Source organism: Topomyia yanbarensis, chromosome 2 (assembly GCF_030247195.1).
Source record: "Topomyia yanbarensis strain Yona2022 chromosome 2, ASM3024719v1, whole genome shotgun sequence".
Lineage (NCBI taxonomy): Eukaryota > Metazoa > Arthropoda > Insecta > Diptera > Culicidae > Topomyia > Topomyia yanbarensis.
The window spans coordinates 192,086,157-192,106,938 of NC_080671.1; the positions used below are offsets into that span (position 1 = coordinate 192,086,157).

General features: G+C 37.9%; 1 protein-coding gene across 5 annotated transcripts in view; it reads right to left on the reverse strand.

The window, feature by feature from the left end:
- The window catches only part of LOC131682516 (sodium/potassium/calcium exchanger Nckx30C), a 291,134-nt gene extending 280,864 nt beyond the window's left edge, over positions 1-10,270 (reverse strand). For 4 of the 5 annotated variants that reach the window (XM_058964044.1, XM_058964047.1, XM_058964045.1 and 1 more), the window contains exon 1: positions 9,362-10,270. In XM_058964044.1, coding sequence (XP_058820027.1) covers positions 9,362-9,674 — 313 coding nt within the window. In that variant the 5' untranslated portion in view covers positions 9,675-10,270. The remainder of the gene's footprint in view (positions 1-9,361) is intronic. The other variant, XM_058964046.1, reaches the window with a different exon arrangement.
- Positions 10,271-20,782: the final 10,512 nt, after the last annotated feature.

The window sequence follows — 20,782 nt, forward strand, 5'->3', positions numbered from 1 at the left end:
ACCATTTTCATTGATATCTGCCCTGTAGAACCACCCTAGTTCTCCAAACACACTTTGGTTTTAAACTGTGGAGCCACGTACCACATTTTTCAAAAATTTCTTCGCTAGGGGTTTCCTGGGACCCCAAACTTTTGCCATTTTTTGTTCTTTTCCCAAAAAAATATTTTATTTCGTAGTATAATACTCAGATTTTCAAACATGTTGAGCTCATCTTTAGAGGAATGCACCGAAATATGGATTACGGTCAATTTCTCGAATGGGAAGCGAAGTTGGAATAGGTTGAATGTCTAGGAAACATAGAACTGCTCACCATATGATATCGGATAACTTTCAACATTTGGTGAACATGGTTTTGTTTTAGGAAAGCGCAGAGTTGAAACGACAACATAATATTTTTAATAACGAGAATAACTCTTTTTGAAAGTAGAAGGGAATTATATTTTATTATACTATATTATATTTTTAACGTGATAGTCAATCAAATATTTATGAATAAAAAATATTAGTTTTCGGCATATTTAACTGTCAAAATACTTATTGACCGTTTACAAAAACGCGTGAAATACAGTTTTTTACAATTATTTGTGATCACAGTACTCGCTCTACGCCAACAAACTATCTATACTAGTGGTAGTTTGTCCTGGGGTTTGAATACACGCTTACAAACAGAGCCGTTCACAACTACGTTCACATTTTGATTTCTAAAATGGTGAACGTCTGTGGAATGTAATTTGCCCCTTAACGATTTAGACTACATGCACGCACAGGTCGGAAAAAACAGAACCGACGCGACAAACAATAGATGGGGGCCAAAACATGCTTAAGTAAACTATACAAGAATCCAATCAGAAGACCGTATCAAAACGATATCAAAACTATAATTTTGTTCTTTCATCCTGATCGGGAAGTGACTCATTAATTAAACATTGACTTAATTAAACATTGCACAAAACATTTTTGCAAAGATATTGTCTGATTACTACACTGAGAATTTTCATAAATTGTACCTTGTTCAACGTGGAAAATTCTTAGGAACAAAATAAAAATAGAATCGTTACCGGTAAAATTGAGAAACATCAAATTATCTGACATATAGTCTCGATTCAACATTTTTATCATAAAATCGCACATATCAACTCCATTAAACAACAATACTCTTATTTAATTTACAATTTATAGTGAAAAATGCGCCTAGAAATCACACGAGAAAAGTTTTATACCTGGAAAAATAGGTGAAGTTGAGGTATTAGGACATTTAATGAAAAAAATGTGGTTTGTAGAGTTAATGTCAAAAAATTTGATGTTTTTGAATTTTAACGCAAACGAATCTATTTTTGTTGTATTTCTAAGAATTTTCCACGTTCAACAAGGTACAATTTATTAAAATTTAATGAAGAATAATAGAGATATATGCACGAGAAACTGATAAAATTCAATATAAATGACAAAAGGCCCTATAACCCCAACTTCTCGTATTCGGACAAAGGTATGTAAAATATGTATAGTTTGCACAACTGATAAAATTCAATATAAATGACAAAAGGCCCTATAACCCCAACTTCTCGTATTCGGACAAAGGTCTAAAAGGTTCCGTTCGATTTCAGAGATTTTTTCACATTAGAAAAACTACAAAATATGTATGGTTTGCACAACGGAGCAGAAAAATTAAAAAATAGGGGATTTTGGGGTCAAAATGACCCAGTACCCCACTTTTCCGTGTTTTTATAGAAACGGGAATATCTCCATTCTAATACTAAGGTTATTTCCTTTAAAAAGAGGTATAAATTGTAATTTTCTGATTATTACTTCAAAAGTTAAAGTTAAAGCATTTAATATATTTTTCCTCCACATTTTCCCATAGCTCCAATTTCCAAAATTTCAAGCGAAGTGGGCGGGGGTCTAGAATTGTCCAAATGATGTGAAATTTGGCATCTGAGGTCTTTGGTCACAATATGAGAGGGGGGCTTTGAGAACTCAAAAAAAAATTTTTTTTTTTTGCGATGCTCTAATGCATATACACACAGAAGGTTGCGCTTCCCTAGTCTGGCACGACAGATTTATGGACCTAACGCGCAACATTTTTATGAATGACGTCATCATCGACTATTTAAAGAACAGATTTGGTCGAACAAGCTCAGTTGCCTGTTGAATGGCAGGCAGAGCAGAGCACTGCGCTGCGTGCTTTCACAACCAATGTAGCAGACTGATAAGAACCATGGTTTTTCTTGTGTCGTGCTCGTTTCAAGCACACATTTCGTGTACAATCTCGAAAGCACTAATTCATATCATCACTAGCGTTGACTCACTTTAGTGTGTATCTTCCATTCGTGTACAGATACGATGTACTGATACAGCTGTTTGATTCGAGCACTGTAACCCGTTCGCTTGGGTATATTGTTTGAGGTGAATGTGTAGGTATATCCAAGTCACATGTGTGTTTGATAGATATCTTACATTGCGCAAAGCGAAAACTTTTTTTCTTTGTATTGTCATCTGCATGACAGGCTAAGGAGACGAAAACTTTCTTAGCAACAAATTCACGCAAATCGATGGAAAGCGCTACGAAGGTTTAATATTTACGTTCCATCAATTTATTGATTTCACGTGATTCATTTCCACTCAACCTATCCCACTTTGATTCTCCTAATACATAGGTACTTCAAAGCCTATTTATGATTGAATAAAATGTTACTAAAAAAACCGTTGCAAAAAACGCATCTAAGTTCATATATAAAATTATTTTCGATTCTTGTTTATGTTTTGCTTCGTTCGGTTTGGTTCAATATGTACCATTCCATGTTAATGCGAAGTGAACTGTAGAAAAAATATTTTTGATTAATTAATTTAGTTATTAATCCAAAAGTTATAAGAAATGAAATATTTCATTTTGTTTATTTATTAATTTTTTTCATGTTATGCATTTTATTTTTCCATTTTTTATTAATAATGACTATTAGTAAGTCAAACTTTTTCTATTTAATGTTGTACCGACATTCAATTAGCAAGCAACTGGAAAGTGTGAAATGCTTAATATTAAGAGCCATAGTACTCAAGGGAGAGCAAGGAGATAAGGGAAGAAGGTTTAGAATTATATGAGCAAGCTTAAAGTTTTCCGGCGACTTAACCTTTTATCTACTACCGCAGGAGTCAGGTTATTTTGGCTTTTATTAAATGCGAATCATCTGAGTCTGCGGCATGTCCGGACTAGTGTAAAGTGTCTTCCGACCAGGGTTGTTAACGTTGAATTCAACTTTACCGCCGATAACGATGAATTTAGCGCCATTATCGGCGATGATTTTTACGTTAATTTCATCGTCATCGTCAACGCACTTCGTTGAATTCAACATTAGCGTTATCGGAAATTTTTGCGTTGAATTTTGTTGAAAGTATTTTTTCCATCGGAGAAATTGTATAATTTATTCACATGAAGTTTAAATTTATATTTAAAAATGTTTCTGTAAGAAGGTATATTTTTAATTTTATTTAAAGTACAGATTCTGAGGTTAGTTGTAGGAGCATTCTTTACGTAGGCATAGACCCAATGAAACAAATCCAAATCGCGCGATCTTGGTGGCCAGTAGATGTCTCCTTTGTGCAAGTCCACATGCAATGGCAATCGATCATGGAACCTTCATGTCCCATGTATCATCAGCTGAATAGCAGGTGGCGTCATAGTATTGAGAATATACATCGGCCAGAGCCGTGTTAAAACTGCTCAATACATTCAATGAAAATGACTACGTATCATTTCGCGGAAACGATTAATTTCAGAAAACCATTTTTAACCCTCAAAAAGGCAGGCTAAAATTGTGACTTCAAGAAGCATCGCTGCTAAGATCCAATGAAATCGAAAGCTTCTTTTTTATCGCGTTATCAGTGAGAGAATCCAAAGCCCGAAAACGCTCGCTCATTTGTATTTCAAATTACAAGTTCATTGAAAGAAGAGAACTGTAACTAGCCGGGCCTCTGAGACCGCTTACCTTTTTGAGGGTTAACCAAATGTTTCTAAAATGAAACTTATTTTAATGGCAATTGAAATGGTAACAAAACAATTGAAGGGTTAAAATATTTGAGCGAATTTCTCTTAGCTACATCCGCATAATATAATTCGCCTTTATTTTTTTAACCTTCCGGCAGTCGCGCTAATTCACTGAGTGTACGCTGCTCTGAAAATCTAGCGAAATCGTCTTAGGGCACCAGCGGCTGCTCGTTTAGTGGGCCATAAGCGCGACTTCTGGGGGGTTAAGAGATTTTTTTCCAATCCTCGCATTTCTTGTGCAGGATACAAATAATTATTCTTTGTTGTATTGTATCCTTTTGTACGAATTGTGATAGCGTAGCAAAAACGACCGCACTAATCATTGGTTTCATTTCTTTCAAAGTGAAACATTTCGCGAATCTATAAATATAAACGGCACAGCTTATTTCAAGACCAGTCGTGTATGAAAGATAATAGAATATAAAATTCTGTGGCCCATAATTTGCCTTAGCGATTGTCGTTATCTGTAAATTGAGGTTATGAATTGAATATGGGTGAATTGAGCACTATTTTTAATTTTTTTGAGGTTTTAAATTGAATATGGTTGAATTGATACTATGTTTAATTCTTTTAACGACCTTCAATTATCAAGGGACTGGAAAGTAAAGTATATTTTTCAAGCAGAGCAAGGAGGTGAAGGAAGAAGGTTTAGAAAAGCGTCCTTGCTCTCCCTTGAGTACTATGGCTCTTAATTTTGAAAAATATACTCCACTTTCCAGTCCCTTGCTAATTGAATGTCGTTAAAAAACATAAAAAAGTCACTAATAAAAAAAGAAAAAGAGATTCTGTATTTCGCCACATAAAAACGTTATTCATGGTAAATTTCCCATAATTCAAAAATTCTCACGAAGAGGCTATCTTGGGAAGAGCTGTCAATATGCAGCATAATTTGAAATTCAAAGTTTTGTTCATTTCTAATATAGTTAATTATTAAACTTATTAAATATTTGCCACTACCAAAATTCTCAACAATCTGTTTAAATGCGACGAAGATACTGCTTCCGGAGTGTACACAAGCTAAATTGATTGCTGTTAAAATTATTTCGTCGTGCAAGCCTCGCCCATATTCATTTCGTTACTGATATGGCGTCTTTAATTAGATTTCTTTAGAAATATTTGAGTTGTACTTATGTTCGGATCCTTTTGGTAGTCTGGTTGTCCAATGAAAATCAAATATCAATTATTTTATATCTAACATAAGTGTGGCCCGGCGTGTGTATGCGTTAAGGCGGTTCACCTTTTCGACTTTAATATAAGTAGAAAAATGTTCAAACTAAAATAGGGTATAGTTGGCGTAGCATTTTAGTCAGTACGAAACATCATTTATTCAAAGACAATATGTATTATACATATATAAAAAATACATATACTAGATAGCATAAGCACCACTCTATACGTGCTCAAAACAGAAATCAACGCAAAATTTTCGTTAACGTTAACGTTACATTTATCGAAGAGCGTTGACGATGAACGATGAAATTAACGCCAAAATCAACGCCGTTGAATTCAACGGAAAAATTATCGATTCAACGATATTGCGTTGAATCGATAATGTTGAATCCATCGCATTAACAACCCTGCTTCCGACAGCATGAACAAAGGCCAAAATATCCTGACTCCTGCGGTAGAAGACAATAGGATTATTTTGGAGGCGAACCACCGCGACCAGTATTTAGATCTGTTGTGTTAAGTAGTCGGAAAACTTTAAGCTTGCTCATATGACCCTAACCACGCTATTCTAAACTTTCTTCCCTTATCTCCTTGCTCTCCCTTGAGTACTACTATGGCTCTTCATATTAAATATTTCATACTTTCCAGTCCCTTGCTAATTGAATGTCGTTACAACATAAAAAAGTTATGCATTTTATTCATTTTATTCAGTTCATATATTTTGTTTATTTTTTCATTTCAATAATCTGACTAATTTTTGCGGTCATTAATTTCATCTAGAATATTACTTAGATACAATTTAATTTATTCTACTAATTTTATAACCTTTTGAATATTCTGGGTGCGAAAAAAAGTTTGAATTTTTGTAAAGGTATTTAGCCATTTTTTTATGAAATACTTGTTCTACGTCTAGCGTAGTACAATGCCCAACTTGCCAAATCCACTTGAGAACATAAAAAATATTGCAAGTGGCCGAAGCAAAAGGAACGTTCGAGCATGTCAGGATCCCTATCGCTTCTTGCATCATAGAAGCCCACCCACCCAGTCTATCATCTAATGATTTATTAGAAAGATGCTTAGGAGCTCACACCAAAACAACAATGAGTCTCTGAATAGTGGAATCTGGGCCTTAGCGCGAAAACACCTGCGCAAACTCTGGCTTACAGGCGGTCAATATTGCAACTTATTTGACAGTCGGTATCTTCAACCAAAGATTTTCATCGATATTATAAGCTATGGAAATGATGGGAATTACCTTGGGGACTGAAGCTGAAAGATGTGCTACTCAACTCGACGGTGAACGTATAACTCGTCCTATACACAAAGAGGGTGTGGTTAGAAAACAGGCCGGAATTCAACAGAGGGAGCAAAATGTGGACAACCAAGAACATTTTTGTAATGAGGAAGGTGAGCTCTACGGCCCTGGTATATCAGATTAACTAGTAAGTTACTACACTGCCCATAAAGGCATAAGAGTCCCATATGGATTTTTGTCGAAAATGAGTTATCTGTTGGATTGTATTCTGTATCACCACTGAATCACAATGCACAAATAAGATTATCAGGTTCGTTCAGAAAATATCGAAAAAAAATACCAAATCCTGGTTGGTTTTCTCGGCTTGCTGTTTTTCAATATGGGACTCTTATGCTTTTATGGGCAGTACAATCGAGTTGTACACCGTACTTCGTCTTTAAACCCGTTTTCCCGAAATTTTTAAGCGGTCAAGTAAGACTTTTAGAAGTACTGGTCCGATTTCAGAAAACATACTGCTATGTTTTCTTGAGAGAGATTTGCAAAATGTTAATTTGTTCCATTTTTATAGCCTATTGGGCCGAAAAATAACGTAAATATTGGAAATTATCACAAATCGTTGCATAACTTTTACAAATTATAAAATTTAAAAATCCCTCTCAGGAAAACATAGCCAACGTGACCATGATTATAAAAAAATTTAGTTTTCTGATTACAGATTACCCTATTTTCCACAACTTTATTTAAGCGGGACCCTTTCAGTTTCAACATCAATGTCATCAATGAAGTTTCAGGGTCGCGAGAGATTTTTCCTCTCGTCTTCAAAGGTAAATTGAAAAGTTAAAACACGTATCTTCAAAATAGAAAAAGAAGATTTAAAATCCATTGAATGGATGCTTTACAATATATTCCCAAAAAGGAGCTCGATTTTAGGCCTCGCGAGTAGAAGGCCCCCTTAAGCATACGGTCGACACAAAAAGACGATTAGTTAGTGTACTAATGAACTCATTGCAGTATGCTGTTAGAGATTTTTATCATTCTTATGTAATTGTAAAGGATTTCCACGCCACTCCCATTTGAAGATTTCGTGACAATCAGACAAATCTTTCGCTATTTCATTAAGAACCGGCCGAGCGGAAAGGCCGTTACCTTTTCGCGTAGAAAGAGTGCCTGTGGCCAATCTAGAGTGGAGCTCTCCAGCGAATTTCCCAATCCAGATGAGCTAACTCATTCACGACGTGGTGCTGCTCACGGTGGAACAGCTAGAGGATATCCGACAAAAACAAAAAGAGAATACTAGAGAGAAAATGAGCAATGAGTGTAAAAAATTACTAGATATGTGTTTGTCCTTACAGCCATGCCCGATGGTGTGGGTGCACTTTGCATGATGATCGGTGGGAAATTACGAAGGAGCGTGGAAAAATCTCAAACCTCTTAGCGCGTGCTTCATTTTGTAATTTCAGTTTTTGATATTCCTGATAGTTGTTTGATGGAAATGGGGTCTCTCATGTATTCGAGCATAAAATCCGGTTCCATTTTATCCAGGATAGCTAGATATGTTTGTTCATAGACCATTTAAATTTGAACGGATAGAAGCAAAAGAAAAACAGTGCCGCCCACTACTCCCACTTGTTTAAACATTATAGCTAGCAAAGTGTCACAACCGACATGGTCGTCCTGGCAATATATCCTCAAAGTCAAAGTTTTTTCGAGTGACAGATATTCGATATATTCATACTGTAAACCTCTATCAGTCCTACATCTTGGATCATAATCAATATTCATTAGGACATTTGAAAAAAAAAATCTGCTCCATTTCATATGGTGTTTTGTTTCAATATGTGAAACTATTGTGTCACAATCCTGAATTTCATTTCAAGTATATTGCAATAGTGGTATGTAGCTAAAGTACATTGACCGTCGGGTGGTCAATCGAGACCGCGCGAGCCTTAGGCAGACATTCTGTATCCTCTTGAGCCTCAATTGCTTGGCTGCTTGTCTTGCGTGGCCTTGATTTTACCCTTACTCGTCATCTTGAAACACTCTCGCTCTCGCTGGATAGCCTAGCCTTTTCGACACTCTGTTAGTGTACAAGCTTTTGCTTCCTTTCTTAGTTATATAATCAAATTGTTTTAAACAGTACACAACGGTAATATGGTAACTTCAACTGTAGCAAGCAACTTTCGTCCTAAATGAAAGCAAGGTTCAGGAGTGAGAAGGAGAGAAAATTCATTTCCCACCCGCATTGGATGCTACAACGAGCACAAGTTCTATTCCAAATTTCCCACAACAATTTGCCACCCGTCTGTACGGTGCGAACTGACGTTTTGATGAATGATTGAAGTGCTCACACTTTCGCTCAACTTCACTTTCACATGCAAACGAATGATCCCTAGGCATAGACCTATAGCACTTATTACAAGCTATACGCAGGTAGGCTGCTTCAAGCATAATCCCAGGGTTCAGAACCTTTCAATCAAACCGCTGTATCAAAAGCAGGAAAATATCGATTAGCAACTAGATGATAAAGAAAGATTTCGTATTACTCGAGTGAATTCCAATCTCTGGGTCGGTAGGTCGCATTTTGTTCTCGCTATGGAGTAGAGCAGATGAAAGAGCAATTAAATTTGATTCAATCAAGTAGAAATCAAGTAATAGAATGTGCTGCTCACAATCGTTAAAAGTTGCGGCATTCGATATCATCACGCTGTGTCGAGCCTAGAGGCATGCAAAGGGAAAGAATGAATTTATTGCCACTTTATGCAATTGTTTTTTCTTCTTTGAAAAAGCTGCGACGTTGATTTTTTAATCACTAGAAAAATTTGGCTTTCGTGTCGAGAGAAGCCCACTACCAAATTCTCTCGAAATAATGTATAGGTCAATAGGTTTAAGTAAATTACCATTTATAGACAGTAGAGATGATCCGTTAGAGTTTTGGTCATAGTATAAAGCATCCAATGAATCGTGAGCGTTAACTAGGTTCGATGGCAGCCAAAAGGAGGCGATCAAAAGCCCCATCAATGCGAACGGGAGCATCCGGCCAGTGCTAGAGCTGACTTTTGCCCCTCGCCTAGAGGCACTGCTGGTGCTCCGGCCGCCGCCAATAGCTTCTGCCCTGGCGGCGGCGGTGGTCATGTTGCTGCTTCTAGTAATGGTGGTAAAGGTGCTGCGCCAGCAGGACTCCCTCATGGTGGCTGGTTGCGATGGCTTCATCACGCGTCCTTTTTTTTAAAAGTCACCTTTTAAAAAAAGGAGCGGTTTCTCCTATCAAGGATAACGTCTGGATGACATTTTTTTCGCTCTCTTGCGTCTTTCGGGGTGCTGCTCGTTCGAGCTAGCTGACTTTCTCCTTAACTTTTTCTTCCCGTGTAGGTTCTAACAAGGGTTCAGCTATTAAACCAAACTTTCTTTTTTTTCTGGTATTTTATATCCACTTGCACTCGTTAAATGCTATAGGTACTGCTTTTTATATCCACTTTAGCCCGTCAGAGCTGTAACTCAACAGCTATCTTTCACAAACATTTCTAATTATAGCACACTAAATTTCCACCCAGCCACATTGTATGCTGCAAATCTGCTTCTTTTTCCACATATCCAGCCACATAATTTTGTTATTATTAAAAAACCGTTCTAGTGTAGTTATGTACAGGGATAACCGAGGTATTGTTATCGCAATGGACGCGCACGAACTGCCGAGCCATACAGTAGAGCAGCAGCGAAAGCTCCCGCACTAGCAGTTACAAACTTCGACCAGAACAGCACGCAAACAAGCGCATGGCTTTCCTCCGTAGCAGCACGCGAGCTACAGAAAAATTGTCGATAAAACTTGTTCAAGATCACAAAACCTTCTCTACGGTACCAGTAGGATTCGGGCTCACCGTACAATTAACCTGAAGCTTTTTGTTCCCTCTCTTCTCAATGTTCGGCATCTCTCCGGAGTTGAACTCATCGTGCGCAAAGGGAAAACACATAGGAAGCTTTTTTTTCTTTCTTCCATACGTACGTTCGAATGATTCGACCCTAAACGAGCAACCAGAACCAGCCTCCATCGCTTCTCTTTGCCAAAGCTAACCCCCCACCCAATCTTTCCAGTGCGAGTAGGTGAAATTTACGCGTAAAGCTCCGAACAACCGCAAAACCATCCGGCTTCTGGAGCAATTCCAGCACGCGTTGCCCATATGCGACTGAAAGCCTAAAAATATGATCTCATTTCAGAACTTTGTCGCTTTCAATTACGTATTCATTTGGTTTTTAGTTTAGGCATATCCTTTTACTACGATCTCTTCAATCAATTGATAACGAACACTGGATGCTAGTGTGCTATTACTTTGATGTTAGAAAATAATACAATACCGTACGTGATCAATAGAGCTGGAAACTAAATAAAAATGATAGCGCTGGCTAGAATATTTCTGACAAAATATCAGAAAGAACCCCAAAACAGTAAAAGTGTTGTAGTTCACTTTTCGTTTGAAAAGACGCTGATTAAAGGCAATGTAGTCTGAATAAATAATTGGCTGAATATTGAAATTGCAAACCTTTTGATTCCCCTAAAATATAACACTAGTTGTGCGAAAATAGGATCATGCATTTGAAGTGAACATAGAAATTGAGGTTTCGGAAATGAAATCATTAACATATCCTTACATAACTACATACGTTTAAATTGCTGTTAAAAATTGTTCTATCATCCAAGTCTATTCTGGAAGCCACGCGCGTTCATGGGATACCTGCATGTATCTCGGGTTGGATAAACGCAATGCTTAATAACCGCATACGGTAGTTGAGTATTTGCGGTTGTCCTCAAGCTGGCGTTCTGTCACCTTTGTTATAGAACTTGGTAGCCGACGGCTTATTGAAGAAACTCAATGAGCTTGGATTTCAAACCTACGTATTGGCTGACGATTACCAAATACTAATTACTGGACTTTGCATCGGAACAATCTTTGACTTAATGCAACATGCATTAAGAGCTGTCGAACAGTGGTGTCGACAAGCTAAATTATCAGTCAACCCAAGCAAAACTTCAATGGTTCTTTTCACGAAGAAACGAATAACAACCGGGGTTCGGCCCTTGCAGTTCTTTGATTCTGAGCTACTGTGTGCAGATCAAGTCAAATACGTTGGAGTTATATTGGATTCCAAACTGAATTGGTCTGCTCACATTGAGGTCAGAGCCAAGAAAGTGTGCATGGCCTTCGGGCAGTGCAGACGAACTTTTGGAAAGACCTGGGGTCTCAAACCTAAAAACATCTAGTTGATTTACACAACAATTGTACGTCCAATACTGTCATACGGATGGCTTGTGTGGTGGCACAGGGGAGAGGTCATGACAGTCCAGTCAAAGCAAACCATCTGCAAAGAATGGCGCTCTTGGCGTTGACTGGTGCTTTCACCACAACTCCGGCTGCTGCTCTTGAGGCACTTCTAAATATCAAACCATTACACATACACCTCAAACAAGAAGCACTATCATGTGCATACAGACCGTAGGTTACTGAGCTTTGAAACAGTAACCATGTTGATCTTGCTACCAGTCATACACGATTGTGGTCAAAAATGGTTACATGGGGTGAAGATATTCTTGCTGCCAGCGATATTATAATCACATGTAGTTTTTCTTACAGGACATTCCATGTGAAGATTTTCTCTCGAGAGGAGTGGTTGTCTGGCTATATGGAAAGACAACAACAAACGCAAGTGGTCTGTTACACTGACGGTTTTCTGATGGTGCTGGTGTCTATTGTCGTGAAATGAGATTGGAACAATCTCACTCACTAGGTAGATACTGTACTGTATTCCAAGCAGAAATCTTTGCGGTTATGTGCGGGGTACATTTAGCGCTTCAACTGAGTTTGTCCGGCAAAGTTATAAACTTCTGCTCCGATAGTCAGGCTGCAATCAAGCTCAGACAAATCACGGTCCAAGCTAGTGATCGCGTGCCGAACCCAAGAGAACTAAGCATTGTCAACACTATCTTCCTTGTCTGGGTGCCCGGCCATTTCCGGATATTACTGGAAATGACTGGCTGACAAATTGGCCAGGGCAGGTCCAGCGATTGACTTGGTCCTGAGCCCGCCCTGCCAATTTCGACAAGTTGGATAAGGGAAAAATGCGGTCCTGGGCTTCGTCCGAGCACCACAATTATTGGGGAAATCTACAAACGTGTCACCAAACAAAGGCGTTTCTAGAAGTCATAGTTCCAAGCAAACTTATCGAATATATTGCAATTGCAAACCCTTTGATTTCCCAAAAAAATAAAACTAGTTGTGCCAAAATAGGATCATGCATTTGAAGTGAACATAGAAATTGAGGTTTCGGAAATGAAATCATTAACATATCCTTACATAACTACATACGTTTAAATTGCTGTTAAAAATCGTTCTATCATCCAATGATCAAACATATCATTCAATATATAAGAAGCTTAGGAAAAATATAACATATCAATAATTAAAACATAACTTGTTGATTAGTCACTGTGCTGCGTTCTGGTCGGCGTAACACAATTATTTTTCTGGCAAAATAAAATGTTTTTTTTTAATTTGTTTTTGCGTTCGCTGCAGTATTTTTCGTTATTTCAGTGTTGCGTGAAATTTGACGTAGTTTACTTAACATTCCGTAGTCGCGCTGGTGCACTGAGTGCACGCTGCTCTGAAAAGCTGGCGAATCGTATTTGGGCACCTGCGGCTGCTCGTTCAGTGGGCCATATGCACGACTTCCGGAGGGTTAATGTGTAAGGTGTTTGCTAGTCACGTTGGTCCAGCGTGGTCAATATGACAACCGGTCTTATAAGTGTTCTATAGAACAGTAGCGTAATAGTGGGGGAGCGGGTTTAGGTACAAACTGACAAAACTGGCATCTGATTAGATCGCGAAACGGACATCGGTACCGATAGAAATTCCACCACATTCACTGACGACGAACATGGACTAGAGTGTGCGAGAAGCATCCCCTTAGCGACCATCTCAGGCGATTCCGCATTGGCCAACGGAACCCTGCTACTGCAAGGAAAAGGACAACCAGCCATCTAAAGTGAAAGACGAAAGCCTTCAATAAAGTCCTCTTTCTTGAGGCATTTCGGCCGGACAGTGGGATCAAGAGCGTTGATGCGCCTGAATGATTGTGACGGCTTGTGATGTTACAATGCCGCGAAAACTGTAGTCACGACGGCGTCCAGCTGGGTAAATGAATCGCTCGGTACGCTACACGCTGCATGTCTTTGAGCCAGAAGGTGGGCTCATAAAGTAAGATCAGAGAGTGAGAGGAAAGCGCAAAGCGACGTTTCGAGAAACTAGGGCCGCTTTAAAACGTACGGGAGATCAAGCTTAGCAAACCAGTTTTACATAAGGAGCTGTGCTGAGAAGTAGATGCCAATCCCTGGGAACGCGTACCGAGTCGTTAAGGCGAAGATGGGGGCCCATCGAAATGGGCCCTGATAAGCTAAAGATAATCATTGAGGGTTTCTTCCTGAGGCTCGATGCAAATACCTGGTCAACGACACCGATGAAAGCTGCGAGACATGTTCAGAGTGGTGCTGCACAAGTGTTTAGATGATGGCAATCTCCCGAAATGCGAAAGGTACAGAAGCTGGTGCTGCTGCCAAAGTCAGGGAAGTCACCGGGCCATCCAGCCTCGTATAGGCCAATGCCGCAGCGCTGCACAGACGAATGAGTCAGATCCTGAAGAGCTACTTCCAGAGTAGAGTACAGCTGTACGAAACGAATGAAGGGCAGAAGTCAATGCGAATCACAGCGGGCGTTTCTCAGGGTTCCATTCTCGGTCCAACTCTTTGGAACGGGATGTGCAATGGGGTCTTAACACTGCGACTGCCCAGAAAAGTGAAAATCGTGCGTTTCGCGGACTAACGGTGATGAGTTAAACACTTGGAGAAGTGGAGGTGTCGGTGACGGAGACAATAGACGCGATCAAGAGCTGCATGAACGAGGTCAAGCTGCAAATAGCTCACCGCGAGACGGATGTATTGTTGGTCAGTAACTGTAAAGTGGCTTAGCGGGTACAGATCATCGTTAAAGGGCACACGATTGCATCGAAGCGTGCACTGAAGCAATTGGGAGTGATAATCGACGACCGGTTGAGCTTTAACCACCACCTTAATTACACCTGCGAAAAGTCGGTCTGTTATCTAGTGTTTCGTCATCGATACTGCGATATGGGGTCGTACGAGTTGCGATTGCGTGCAAAAGAGACAGGCAGTATGCGTTATCGTCAAGATGATTCCCATCTGCGTCATCTTGGCGGAGGATATCAAGTGCTACAATCAATGAGACTCCAGAAACATGGGGAAGATGATGAGAAACGATTCGATGGTGACGTGGCAGCAGTAATGGGACAATACGGAGTAAGGAAAGCAGACCTACCGGCTCATCCCAAAGTACGGAGAGATGACCTTCCACCTGAAACAGCTCCTGTCGGTCCACGACTACTTCAGGAAATATCTTCATCGGTTTTGGTACGCAACGTACCCGGAGTGTGAAAACGTTGAGGAGACTTCGGAGCATGTATCTTCGAATGTCCGAGGTTTGAAGCGACGTGCAGGGAGCTGCTAAATCTTTTATAATTTTTTTTTAAATATGTTATTTTTGACAATACGCTTGTGTATGATACGCTACATTTTTAAAAAATAATTTTAATGTATCTAGTTTTGATTTTTAGTAATTTAGGGATTTTTGCCTTTCTCAATAGAAAGGTATTGCTCTGAAAATCGACTTTTTAACGGAGGCCCGGAGGGCCGAGTGACATATATCATTCGATTCAGCTCGTCGAGTTCGGCAAATGTATGTGTGTATGTATGTGTGTGTATGTGCGTCTGTGTGTGTACGCGAACACAATCTCACTCACTTTTCTAAGAGATGGCTGAACCGATTTTCACAAACTTAGTGGATCCGACTTCCGGTTCCGGAATTACAGGGTGATGAGTACGATCACGTAGAAAATGTCGATTTTAATAAATTCTGCAATGAATGTATAATGGTGAAAAATTTTCCAAAATATGACCACAACTGCTTCGATTTGTAGTACTAGGTCACTAACAGTCATTCAAAGTCTTTTTGGTCACATTGGCCACCATCATCGGTTCCGGAAGCCCCGGCGGAAGTATCCAAATTCAGAATAACAGTCACATCGGTTTCTCAGAGATGGCTAAACCGAATCAACCAAACTTAGTCTCAAATGAAAGATGTTGCGTCCCCGTAAATGGCTATTAAATTTTATCCCGAACCGACTTCCGGTTCCGGAGTTACGGGTTGTGGCATGCGAAAGTGCACGGGAAAAGCGGCCATCTTTCAAAACTAGCAAATTCATATCAGTTTCTCGGAAATGGTTGGGCCGATTTTCACAAAATTAGTCCCAAATAATAGCTATATTATCCCCACAGATGTTTATAAAATTTCGCACGGATCGCTTATATGGTTCCGTAAATATAGACTGAACCGTCCGGTCACATATGAAATTCCCATATAAGCCGGAGCTCAAAATTTTTTTCAAAGGGGGGGATCCCATGAAATTTCAGAAATCGAATTCGTATTTTTGATGCCAAACATCTTTAAAATGCATGAAACGTCGAGATTTTATGTTATCACTAAAAAATTTTATTTATCAAAATCGACTTTTTGGGACTTTGCCGATTTCGCACCTTTTTTCAGTTTAATATTACCGTGGCTTTTTTTTCTTGTACAAAATTTTAGAACTCAAATTTCTTTTCTTGTATATAGATGTCATGTCATGTATAATAATAAAATGTAATATATGCATTTGAAAGCTTTTAATGAATATAAAGAACGCAAACATTCTCGTGTTCATGACTGAGAAAGGCACAATTGCACCGCTAGGTGGATTAAAACAGGTTTTTTTTTAATTTCATTTAAATTCAGAGTTTTGGTATGCTAAAACTTGTTATTCAAGACTAAAGTGTGTTGTGTAGTATGTAAACAACCTCAGTCCATTTTTTCGAGAAATTGTTTTTGAAAATATGTTAGAAAACAGGGTTGTCTCCATAATACAGAACGCTTCATTCAATATGTACTAATAATCTGGGAGTTGTCAAAAATGGGCAACAAATTTGGTTACAAGTGGCTTTTTGAATCATGAAAACTCTAAAACATTGCAATCAAATTAAGCATATGTTTCATCAAGCGTGTAGTTTTATTTTGAATGCTGCAAAATAATGAATAAATTTGAATTCATTCGACAAAATAAAGCATGTATATTGCGAATTATAGGTACATTAACTATTATAAGCAATGTCTTACCACATTGGTAGCTGGATTATATGCCTGCAAGTTTGTAATGTAGAAAACAGCAAAACATTGAATTGAATTCACTATGATCATTCCAGGATAGAAACTATAATAATGACTAGTAGGATTGAAACAATCTGTTATGAATTATGAATCGGACAACGAAGCATAATTCGGAGCAAAAATTAGCTCATTTGGCTCGTTCACCGCTCTGACCTGAAGGTACAGAGATAAAATGCTAGGCTCATTAAGCAAGTCATTTCTGCAAGCCCCTATCAGAAAGTTTTATTCGGGTTAGTGTAATCGTTGCAAGTGCTCCAAAATTGCCCTGAATGTTACGGATCGGCAATGGTGTCTTTAGAAAAAGAGTCTATTGTGGTTTGCTAATTAATCGAAAATAGGATAATGAACAAAGTTGTCTAATATACGAACAAGATTATAAAAATAACAACTATGATAATTGATTGATAATTTTAGAATATTACTGAATACTAAACTGTTTGCATTAGGTACTTTATGGCAATTGATATCGAATAATGCATTCCAAAGGTGAAAATGGAGCGAAAACACACCAACATTTTGTTTCACTACTATAGTTAAGATATTTGACTTCTTGAACCGATGCCTTTCAATACAATATCAATTTAATTCGGCATTTTTAGTTTTTACTGCATTTCTTCATTCATATCTTCAAAAACCTATTTGTGTTCAATATAACTATACGTATTTACATTCCCTTTACTATCTGTTATAGGATCTTCCGCTGACCCTCGTAATTGGACCACACAATCTATGCCCATGTGACTTCTTCGCAGCAGAAAGCTTTCGTTTGTCCTTGCCGAAAACACCTTTAAAAAGCGCCTCCGAGGAGAGAACGTTTTCATTATCGTTTTCACCGTGTCCCATTTCATACGCTCACTCGCTATCAGTGCTATAATGCTAGCAATAGTAGCAGCACCAGAAAGCAGAAACAGCAGGTTGTCCAACGAATTAATGGCTCTCCCTTCGTTCCGAGGCGCATGCTCCTGATCGTTGTCCTCACAACCACCGATAACAACAACATGCGACCGAGCCTTTGCCGAAATGCAGAAAAAGCTTGCGCATTCCTTTGGAAAAAAAAAATCCACGATAGCCCACATCCTGTTTGAGATTTGATGAGAATAGGATAGATCGTGGATTTTCCGTCCAGCTAAAAACAGCAGCAAAGCACAAGTAGAACACCAGCCAAAAGAGCAGCTGCTCGTTCTCTTCAATATGTAGCACTGTTATAGACTAAACAAAATAACAGTGAGTATTTTAAAGGCGGATATGGGCTTTAATCGAACCTTCTCGGGGAATTCACGATTTCAAAGAGACAGAAAAAGGTGAACAATGACGATTTCTTTTGAGAAATCGTGTGAGCGGAACGAGGCGACCGATAAGAACAGATTGTACTTTGCTGGGTGGTACTATTTGGGCTGCATAAGGGAATAATTACAATGCCGCCTGTACAGTTTTTCTTCTTGTTTTTCAGCAGTTATATTTTCATTCAATACATTTATTTGACGCAGTGTAGTGGAATATCGTTAAAGGCTACCTCACCTCGAAGTGCGATGTGTTGCTATAAACGGCAAGTTCACATATACCTCTTTATGATTGATGGTAAACAAAATAAAAAGTTACTGTTCATTACAAGTAGCAGTGAGAAAACAGCATTTCCATGGGCTGCCTTTTTAAGCCTGGTATCATTGCGTTATACTAATAGTAAGCTTTTGTTTGCTTTTAATAGTTTGGTCATTTAGGCTTCATGGGCGAAAAATCGAACTTACTTTTAAAATGATATAATTCAGAAACCATTGAAGTTTTCCAACATAAACATAAACATAATAATTTGGGTAATTAATTCCCCTAGAAACAATTAGGCAGAATTGATCGATCAAAAAATAGTAACAGACTTCGTGTCTTTGGCAAATTTGTTAAAACTATCCCTTAAAACAACTTTGTTGGAGGGATGAATACTACATGCAGGGAACATATCGAGCTAGAAAACGATATTTACTAAAAGTTCTTAAACCCAGTTGTTTTTAAATAACTTTTTATTCTGAGCTTCACAAACTAAAGCCTAGGATATAATGTGAATTTTATTGTTTATAAACAGTAAAAGAGATTTATCATAAATAGGAATGTCATAATAACTTATTTTACCCCTAGAACGGTTTTGTGGGGTACATTTGTACCCCAGCGCTATTTCCAATCCCAGTTATTTAGTTACGGTTTATTTTAACTGCAAGCAATCTTTATCAATAAATCAATTTGATTAATAAACTTCCATTAAAGCAAGTGAACCTATTTGTTGCATTTGACCAACTTAACAGGTCCCGCTTAAAGTTAGTCTGGGGTTCAAATGTACCCCATAAAACCGTTTAAGTTAGTGTTTTGTCATGTGTACATAATTCGGAAAATTTATTATATCTTTTTTTAAAATCAAAATATCGATAAATAGTAAGCGAGAAAATTGTGTAAAATTGTGTGCGCTCCAACATTGCTGAACAATAAAATCTATTATTTGATATAATAAAGCTACTGTAACTAATTAACTAGAAAATACGCTTGAATTTTTGCTTTTGTGGATGAAAGAGGCAAAACACATTCGTGAATATGATTTGTATATAATATGCACCACGCATCACTCGATTCGTCCTTTTCTGCTACATAGGCACTGGAACAGACTTCATATGTACGTACAATGCATAGGATCTACCTGTCCCTTCGACGCCTTTCTGTTTTATCTCCCTTGCTGTATATTGCGGAATTTTTACTGTTTGTAGTGGCGCATGGTGTTTTAAAAAGAATTGAGATAAATACACTTTTTGACCGGTTTTTGAATAATTTACTACTTGTTAAAAATATTTAATATTCTTCTAAACGCAGTGCAGATTATCAAAATCGGTTATAAAATACCGAAGTTACGGCAATATTAAGGAACAAAAAGAATTTTGACGAATTTTCTATAAAAAATGAAATATTACATGATAAAAAACGAATATTTATGAGCAGGCTACTTTACGAATGATTCTAAAATAAACCATCCCATTTAATTATAAATTCAATGAAAAATAGGCATATTAGAGTGATTTTAGTTCTGGCGTACGAATGTACCCCACAAAACAATTTACGTATAGAAAAGTCACGGGTTAAAAATTTTCTTTCACAAATATCTTAAAATAGCATTCATGTCTTCAAAAAAGTGGTGTGTAACATCATTTTCGAAAACTTTGCTGAATACATTAAATCTCGAACTAAATTTGTTTGAGGAGTAAATTCTCTATAATTACTTCGAGGAGGAAAAATAATTTTGTCAGTTGATGTGCTATTTTACGTTATAAAACTCTTCTAATTGCCGGTTTCGAAATTATCTTGACTTAATAAAACTGACTTCGAACATTTGTTTTACCTATTCATATAATTGTTAATACTACCAAAAATCCATTAAAAGGGAAAACGCAATTTTTTCAAAATCGAATACACCATTCTTCAAAATTTAATTCTACTTTTGGAAAGTGTTATTACTGTACTAAAGTAAATCTTTAGACTAGACATAGAGAGTGCGGCAGTGTGGGGGTAGAGATAGCGTAGTTGGTAAATCGATTGCCTTGTACGAAGCTCACCTGGGTTCAATTCCCAACCCCGCACTAGGATTAGGGATTTTTCTAAAGCGATTTCTCTAACCCCACAAAGAGGCGAATGACCCTAAGGTTAAAACCTCTACAATCAAAATAAAAAAAAATAAAAAAGGAGTGCGACATCTCACCCGACGCGACATCGCTCCCGAAATTACCCTACAAGAAATGTTCTGATATCATCCTTTTCCGTTTTCTCCAAATAAAATTCGGGTTATTTAAACGGATGATTACTTTATTGAACAATAAATAGGCAACAAAGGGTAATCCCCAAACTACATGCAATAGTATTCAAGAGATATGTTTGGTATCTTCAGTAAAGTTGTTTGCAAAAGTAAAAAATACAAGAAAATGATGAAAATATCTCACTTGTAGGTGGATAAATCGGAGAAAATGTAATATC